General features: G+C 35.7%; 1 protein-coding gene across 1 annotated transcript; it reads right to left on the bottom strand.

The window, feature by feature from the left end:
- Positions 1-6,766: 6,766 nt before the first annotated feature.
- Positions 6,767-8,632, bottom strand: LOC141659861 (protein FAR1-RELATED SEQUENCE 5-like). Its single transcript, XM_074466787.1, has 2 exons — positions 8,202-8,632; positions 6,767-8,123 (listed from the first exon to the last, which is right to left on the bottom strand). Exons 1-2 carry the CDS (start codon positions 8,630-8,632, stop codon positions 6,767-6,769), a joined length of 1,788 nt encoding a protein of 595 aa, XP_074322888.1.
- Between the last annotated feature and the right edge of the window lie 1,168 nt (positions 8,633-9,800).

Genomic DNA, 9,800 nt, shown 5'->3' on the forward strand with positions numbered 1-9,800 from the left:
GCAGCATATTCCAGATGATCCTATTGATATGTCTGCTCTGCGGAGGGACAGGTTATCTCGTTGGAAGAGGGACCAACATATGACTACTCTGAGACAGTATCGGGATGAGTGGTATGCTTATCTTGATGGCCAGATAGAGCCCGTTGGAGAGGGGCAATACGTGAGCATTGACCAGTATATGTACTGGTATAGGACCTATAGTAAGCTGAGGATTGCTCGTTTTGTGGGTGTTGATCCACGCAAGATAGTGTCGCGTGACTGGTACTCTCAGCAGGACATGGTTGATGCGGTATGTTTTAGAGTTTAGTTTAATATTTGAATCCTGTATTCATTTATTTCATTATTGCATTTTTATAGGGTGTTTAGGTAGATGATTAATAGTTAATGATTTATGTAGCTTGACTGTGGGATGAGGACATTGCATGATATTCAAAGCCATGAACCCCCAGACTGGTTCTATGAGTGCAAACCTGAGTTTCTGATTCGTTATGATCGAGTCAACACTGAGTGGAGGGGTCCTGCATTCAGTAGACCCAGTTTTGATAGACCCTCACGTGCACTAGATATGCATATTGATCCAAGTGTTCCTCATTCACCGCATAAACGTACACGTGAGGTGCGTTTCATTTATGTCATTCCAAAATCCAGTCTACTATATTGAATGTGAATGTGTGTATGATCGTTATCTTATCGTGTTATTGCAGGAGTTTGCTTCTGATTCTAATGATTCACCTACACAGGCAGCCAATAAACGTCCTCGTCAGGTACTTACTCGAGTAAGTTATTCGAGTAGTCTACTACACCGAATTATATGTAGTTTGATCGAGTTATTGACATCTAATATAGGATGAGACTGTAGTCCCTAACGCTGCGGCTATCCCTGTACATGTCTCTCATCCTGTTCAGATTGAGGTACTTATTCATATTTGAGCATGTTATTCATGTAGTCTAACTCTTTAGTTTTAAGATGTATATAATGTTTGATACTCAATGCATTTGTAGGTTGCTGCTACTGCTCCCCCTGCTTCACAGTCGACCCCTCTATCGGCCCCCCCTGTTGTTCAGTCTGATTTTGTTCAGTCTGAGGTACTACTCTTTAGTTTTAGAACTTTACTTTTTTTTACTATTGTGTGTCTTATACATATTTGAGTATGTTAGTCGAGTAGTCTAACTCTTTAGTTTTAGAGGTGTATATAATGTTTGATACTCAATGCATTTGTAGGTTGATGCTACTGCTCCCCCTGCTTTACAGTCGACCCCCCTATCCGCCCCCCCTGTTGTTCAGTCTGATGTTGTTCAGTCTGAGGTACTACTTTTTAGTTTTAGAACTTTACTTTTTTTTTACTATTGTGTGTCTTATACATATTCGAGTATGTTATGTGAGTAGTCTAACTCTTTAGTTTTAGAGGTGTATATAATGTTTGATACTCAATGCATTTGTAGGTTGATGTTACTGCTCCCCCTGCTTTACAGTCGACCCCTCTATCCGCCCCCCTGTTGTTCAGTCTGATGTTGTTCAGTCTCAAGTACTACTCTTTAGTTTTAGAACTTTACTTTTTTTTACTATTATGTGTCTTATACATATTCGAGTATGTTATTCGAGTAGTCTAACTCTTTAGTTTTAGTGGTGTATATAATGTTTGATACTCAATGCATTTGTAGGTTGATGCTACTGCTACCCCTGTTACTCCTACTACCAAGCGCACTTTTGGGAGTTCTGAGTTGACTCCTGCTACTGAGTTGACTCCACTTGCAGGTGGCATGGTGAAATTCGGTAGTCGTAGTGGTGTTATTCCTGATAGTTTGAGGATGATTCTTGATGTACGTATGTTGAATTATTCCATTTTTTATGTTTGATTCTTGCAGTACGTATTTTGAATATGTGTTTGATTTGATGCTCTTGAAATGTATTTGCAGATGGACATTGACGAAGACAAGTTGAAGGATAAACTGAGGCGGGGTGGTCCTGGGCGGCGTGCTGATATGACGAGGCCATTGAAAAACAGGAAGATTTTTTGGCTATACAAGCACTGGTGGGGTAATAAGAATGATTTTATTTGGAGAGCACATAGAGGCACTGCTAAGCTTACTTGGGATTTTGTCCAGGCCTTAAAGCCGGAATGTGATTTAGACAGCAATGTCGTGGATGCCAACATAGAGTTGTTGAAGGTTAGGGAGTCCATCTCGGGTCTGGAGCCCACGGCTAAGAAGTTCTTCTTTAACTTCAGCTTTTTCGTGCAACTGTTGTTAAAAGATTATTGTAAGAACTTGAAGGTAAAACAAAAAGTACTTTTTAGTTCATGCATTACTAAGTTAATGATAATTGATACCTCTTTGATTTTGTAGTTCATTTGATCTTTTATAATTGTTTCAATGTTGCAGGCCCATCCTGAAGCTGAACTTTCAGATGTGCAGTTGGCCGGTCTACATAGTTTATATAATTCATATGCAGTCCAGCGGATTGGGCCATCATTATTGGATTGTGACTTTGCTTTCTACCCTTGCTGCAATGATGCTCACTGGTTTTTGTTCATTCTGGACATTAAACAACAGAAGCTCCTTTTAATTGATCATCTAGCTGAATGGGGGGATAGTCTTAAGAGTATATACTCTCGATATATATATATGCCATGGTATTCTATGTTCTTCGTAATTACTTTACTAGTCAATTTACATACACTTATCATTGTTGGTTACTAATTATATGAAACCAAACCTTTCTAGGAGTGCATAGTGCCAGCTATGTTGCATTACTTGGATCCTTCCAGATTTGATGGACATAAGTTGAAGGTTCATTTCGTACAGGAACGACCGATGCAGTCCAATACCCATGATTGTGGCGTGTACGTGTGCAAGTACATGGATGCTATACTTAATGGCATATCGTTGAGAGATGCTGTTTGGGAGCCTGTATTGGGTATTTGGACATTCCGGTATCGCATAGCTTGAAAGCTTTCAAAAGGGCTCGCTAGACAGATAAGTGACTATGGGATCCATCAGAGGAACAGGGGACTATAGTTTATATTTTGGATTTGTTTCGGTGTTTTCTTTGTTATTGATTATGAATGTCTTTTATTGGATTGATGTTGCGTTTAGATTTGATGTTGATTGGTTGGTTGATTTAGATTTAGTTGAAACAGGTTGGTAAGTTATAAAAACAAACGGAACCATGCCGTTTTTTTTCTTAAACTATGTAAATCACCCGCAATGTTGATTGGTTGTTGGTTGGTTGATTTAGATTTAGTTGAAACAGGTTGGTAAGTTATAAAAATAAACGGAACCATGCCATTTTTTTTCTTAAACTATGTAAATCACCCGCAATGTTGATTGGTTGTTGGTTGGTTGATTTAGATTTAGTTGAAACAGGTTGGTAAGTTATAAAAATAAACAGAACCATGCCGTTTTTTTTTCTTAAACTATGTAAATCACCCGCAATGTTGATGTTAGCAGTTTGCCAAAAAACTGGTCACAGACTTCAGCATTAAATCATTGCGGGAGATATCATATTTTACACATTTTACAGTTTAGTCACCCCGCAATGAATCATTGCTGCAGTGATCATGCCCCGCAATGAGGCATTGCACCAGGTCCTTTTGACTATTTTGAGGTCTAGTTGACTTTGTTTATTAAATCAATTTTTTCAAATTTTACCGCAAATACTGCATTTTGTAGTTATTTTAAGAGTTTTGGTGTTGGAAAATATTTTAAAAATATTAATATTACTAAAAACCCAGTTTTGTTAATAAAAAGGGACAGTGAGTTTTGGGTGAAACAGGGGTTCCAGCAATGAGTCATTGTTGCAGTAAGTACCTCCAGCAATGTCTCATTGCTGGGTACTCTGTCACTAGTTCGCATTGACTATTTTAATGTCTAGTTGACTTTGTTGATTAAATCACTTTTTTCAAAATTTTACATTAATACTGCATATTTTAATTATTTTAAGAGTTTTGGTGTTGGAAAATATTTTAAAAATATTAATATTACCAAAAACTCAGTTTTGTTAATAAAAAGGGACAGTGAGTTTTGGGTGAAACAGGGGTTCCAGCATTGAGTCATTGCTGCAGTAAGTACCTCCAGCATGAAAGGAATATGTCCTAAGTCCAATCATGTATTAGGATTTAGGAATAACTTTTTATGTAATTTGTTTTGATTTCATTGATATTAATAAAAGACTTGTTTTGTTTTTATTACGGGTTTTATCTATTTAAGTGTTTAAATAAGATATACCATAGTTTAGAGTAAAGCTTTTTATGGATTATGATGAGATCATAATAGTGAGACCTAAAAGATGATAACTCTAAACTTAAATAGTTCCTGGTCGTAGGATTACTAACTGGTAATTAATAATCCGCAAAGATCGGTACATACTATGCTTGCTTCATTATGAAGGATGTCTGTTCTCATAGACATTTGTGTGGTGACACTATAGCTAGTATGTAGGTGCTTATTATAGAATAAGTTCACTGAACATGACTCGCACAGCTGAACAACTGATGGAGTTCACTCACGTGTCAGCAGATGTTCACATAGTGATAGTTGTACAAGTATTCTTAGACTTGAGGTCTTCATAGTCATCTTGTATACACTGAACTATGCTTTGGTTTAGTTCTTAGTCTCCAGGGACAATTATTAGGGCTCTACTGGGTATAGGAATTTGTACACGAAGATAGTGTATGATCAATAAAGGATCTACCCCTTCCAGTGAAGGAATCGAATGTTCAAGGCTGATCCACTTATGCTAGTTCAGGAATCTCTGGCCAGAGTGAATGAAATTAGAAAGGAGTTTCTAATTTGCATGGAACTAAGCATAGTAAATGGTAAGCAAGTGATTAAATTAGATAGGCTTGACACGAGATCCATGCCTTGTATTTAATCGGGACATTGTAGGGTAGAAGGAGTTTATTGTATGGTAATTATTCACTGAATAGGTTCTTGGTATTCTAAGCAGTGAATTCATATTATCCGGATAGTCGCGATATGCTGAGAAGTATCCCTCACGATGTAGAATAAATGTGATTAATTAATTAATCATATTAAATAAATTAGAGAATTTATATAAATAATGATAAAATAGTTTTATTATTATTTATTTCTACTACCGGCTTAATATTGAACCTACAGGGTCACACCATAAAAAGAGAATGATTTAATGGTGGAGGAATTAATTAATAATGGCTAATAATTATTTATTTGTGAAATAAATAATTAATTGGCAAATTTAATAATTGATTAAATGAGATTTAATTGATTATAAATTAATTAAGAAAAGTTCTTAATATTATTAATTAAGGATTTAATTTTTTGGAAATTAAATCAAGAGAGAGAATTATTTCTAAAGTGTTTAGAAAAAAGGATTAATAATTAAAAGGTGTTTTAATTATTAATGAGAATAATAAATGGGATAATAATAATAATATTTATGGGAAAATTTCAGCTGAAAATTTTTCCTATAAATATACTATTATAAACCATATTTTTATTCTAACCCCAAAATTTTATAAAACCTAATTCTCTCCACATCCTCCTCCTCCTTAACATCGTTTTCTTGGTGGTGCCGGTGGAGTGCTTCACGTTTGAGGAGCAGCTGCTAAGGATCTCCGAACGTTGCTTTTGGATCGCATATTAAAGGTTAGTAATCGATCCCTACGTTTTTACCACGATTTATATGCTTTTATTTGGATTTTGTATGTGTAAAAGTGTTTTGCCATGCCTCCGCTGCGATTAAAATCCAATACAGCAATGTCTCATTGTTGGGTACTCTGTCACTAGTCCGCATTGACTATTTTAATGTGTAGTTGACTTTGTTAATTAAATCACTTTTTTCAAACTTTTACATTAATACTGCATATTTTAAATATTTTAAGAGTTTTGGTGTTGGAAAATATTTTAAAAATATTAATATTACTAAAAACCCAGTTTTGTTAATAAAAAGGGACAGTGAGTTTTGGGTGAAACAGGGATTCCAGCAATGAGTCATTGATGCAGTAAGTACCTCCAGCAATGTCTCATTGCTGGGTACTCTGTCGGTAGTCCGCATTGACTATTTTAATGTGTAGTTGACTTTGTTGATTAAATCAATTTTTTCAAATTTTTACATTAATACTGCATATTTTAAATATTTTAAGAGTTTTGGTGTTGGAAAATATTTTAAAAATATTAATATTACTAAAAACCCAGTTTTGTTAATAAAAAGGGACAGTGAGTTTTGGGTGAAACAGGGATTCCAGCGATGAGTCATTGCTGCAGTAAGTACCTCCAACAATGTCTCATTGCTGGGTACTCTGTCACTAGTCCGATTGACTATTTTAATGTGTAGTTGACTTTGTTGATTAAATCACTTTTTTCAAATTTTTACATTAATACTACATATTTTAAATATTTTAAGAGTTTTGGTGTTGGAAAATATTTTAAAAATATTAATATTACTAAACTCACTTTTGTTAACAAAAAGAGGCAGTGAGTTTTGGGTGGAGCAGAGTACCCAGCAATGAGTCATTGCTGCAGTGTGACATCTAGCAATGTCTCATTGCTGGGTGCTCTGTCACAATTCTCTTACAATATTTTAAGTTGGATAATATGAGTTTTGGTGTTGAAAATATTTTAAATAATATTAATATTAATAATTAGAGTTGGATAATATTTTTGTTAAAAATAACATTAATATGTAACATTATGTGTAAATTTAAATAACGTTAATATTATGGAACTTAAATAGAAAATTTAAAAGAACTAATGTACTACTTGTCAACAATTGTTTGGTTAAAACCTAAAAATTTCTTCGATCATGCTCCTCCCTTAGGGGACAGTTTCTTGCATCATGTTCTCCTCCGATCGCCCCACAATAATTGCACTTTCGAGGCTTGATCTTGATCTTTGAAGTTGCCATCTTAATTCCACTTTTATATCTTTTTATTTTCTTCCTTCCTTTAGTTTTCGACGTTGAAGGATCAAATATTGGATCATGTTGGTAGTCCTCTTGAGTTTTCGCCTCATGGGTTCTTTCTCTACGCTCTTCATCCGCAAAAGCATCTTTCAAGTATCTCTTCTCTCTATCAATCACACCCATTAAGTATTTATACTGTGAAACAGAACAACTACCGGAAGCAGCTAAATCTTGAAAAGATTTGCACAATGCACCATACCTTAATGGTTGTGACGCACCATCATTACCAATACCGGGAGGAGCATATGGAAGAGGCCCCGCAATTTTGTTGCCGTTCATTGTCCACCTACCCATGATGAGACTTTCCGGTATCTTGATTTTTTGTTTTTTGTCAAGATAACGGATTATGAGTTTGCAAATCATCCCGGAATGTTCAAACTTCTTACACGAGCATTCAATTTTTTCGTACATTAAAACCGTCACTCGATATTTTCTTCTGCAATTCTCCGGCAGGGTAGCCTTCTCAACCAAATACAGTTTCGATATATAAGTTCCATTGTTTTTGACACTGTTCACGATGTAACATGTACTTTTCATAAGCTCCTTTTGAAACCGTTTGAACATTTTTTTCGTGTAGATTTCGGATGCATGCATTTCCAAGGATGAGTGCAAAACTAATCTCCTTTCCAATTGTTCGCTGTCATAATCGGCTTTAACCTCCTTCAGATATTGTGTCTCCAAAGCCTTTTGGGAGTTCTCAATGAATTCCTTCAAACTGGTAGATGATTGCACATATTCATCAAAAAAAGAATTTGTAGACTCGCTTCTTGAAGTTGTAGTAATGCCGGCGGAAAAATGTTGCTTCGTGTAAGCACCAATCCATTGAGTTCTAATAGCATACATGTCATTTAACCAAGCATTACCCTCAAGATCGTACTTCTCGACTAATTGCTCCCATTTACCTTTAAATTCTGTAGGTGTCAACGACTTGTACACACATGCATTAAACTCTGTCTTGAACTCTGGATAATTTGTGTACAAATAAGACAACTTCTCGGGAAACTTACTACTTATATGCCATGTACAATATGTATGATTTATTTGTGGCATAGGCATGACCTCGGCAATGGCATTTCCCAATGTAATGTCTTGATCAGTAATAATTGTTCGAGGCGGTTTATTGTCGACGGCTTCCAACCATGTCCTCAAAACCCACTTATACGATGCCTCAGTCTCATCCCTTACAAGTGCAAATCAAAATAGTATATTTTGATAATGGTGGTTTACGCCCGTAATAGGTATGAAAGGCATACAATACCTATTCGTCCGGTAAGTTGAATCAAACGTAACCACATCACCAAAATTCTTGTACGCGTTCATGGACCGAGGATCAACCCACACCAAACCCCGTACACGATTCTCATCATCTACATCCACCCGATAAAAGAAATTACCAAAAATATTTTCTTGTAGTTCTCGTAGCAAAAGTAATCCACACTCCGCATCACCCGAATCAAACACTCGGCGCCGAATATCACGTATGACATTACGTACATCTTGATTAGAAAAACCAAGATTTTCAACACCCCCCTTTGTCTCGCTAAGAAACTTCATTACTTTGCCCGTCTCAATTCCCGATTTGTTAAACAACTCAATCAATGATCGCGTCATAGGATCTATGTTGAGTGATCTTTGAAAAAATTGAACTTTTTCCGGTGACACCAATTTATGATTGTGTTCTAAATCCATCGAACTAATTTGTCATTTATCCATCTTCACTTTGTGAACAACACACATTCGAGCACCACAATTCGTTCGTGGGATTACCTCTCTAACTCGTTTTCCTTTACCAAAATCCAACGGCGTCGCCCCTACCCTTCCACCTTTTCGATAAATAAACAAACGGTATGATGGTTCATTTGTGTTTATTCGCTTATGAGTATTCCTAATTATTATCTCGAATCCCTCTTTTCGACCATAATTCCTATAAAATGCTTCTGCATCATCCAATGTATCGAAAATCTTGCCGACATAAGGCATAACATCGTTACTATTCTTAAATCCATGATTCTTTTTCTCAACATTTTTCTCATCTTTTACGTTATCAACATTTTCACCGTCAAAATTATCACCACCAACGTTATCATCAACATTATGACCGCCAACATTATCACCACCAACGTTATCATCAACATTATTGTTATGAATATGTTGTGTACTTGATGATTACCTAAACAAAACATCTAAGTAGATTTTACTTAGTGAAATAATATAGCACTCGACGGATAAGAGTTTTAGTCCCGACGGATAACTCATTATAGTCCCGACGGATGATTAACTTATTATCCATCGAGTGAGTAGCTTATGTAGTAATAAGTTTGTAGCACAGTGTTGTATGCACCTTTGTATAGAATCTGTAGTAGCATATAAGTCATGTTGACTTTAACTACATATGCAGAATAGGTTGATTAACTGTACATAAGCAATGTCTTGTAATTCTGTATAAGTGAAATGAAGTCAAGTGCCAAAATAGCTACCAACGGATGATTAACAAAGCTTTGACGGATGATCAAATGACTATCAACGGATGTTTAACATAGCAGTCGACGGATGATCAATTAAGTCATCGACGGATAATCAATTAAGTCATCGACGGATGATCTGAAAGTCGACGGATGATCATATCAAGATTCAAACATCAGTTGAACAGTGAAAGCTAACACACAGCCGTTGAGTTGGATACAAGTACACTGTGGAAGCCCATTAACTGGGTAATAGAGGACAAAAAGCAGCAAAGATCAAGACTGTTAGATTTTATATTTGTTCAGTTCTTTTGACTTTGTAATCTTGGTAATATATATAAACCAAGAGAGTAGAAAATAGAAAAATAACTGAAAAAGCTAAGAAACAACAACAG

This window comes from Apium graveolens, chromosome 5 (assembly GCF_009905375.1).
Source record: "Apium graveolens cultivar Ventura chromosome 5, ASM990537v1, whole genome shotgun sequence".
Taxonomy (NCBI): Eukaryota; Viridiplantae; Streptophyta; class Magnoliopsida; order Apiales; family Apiaceae; genus Apium; species Apium graveolens.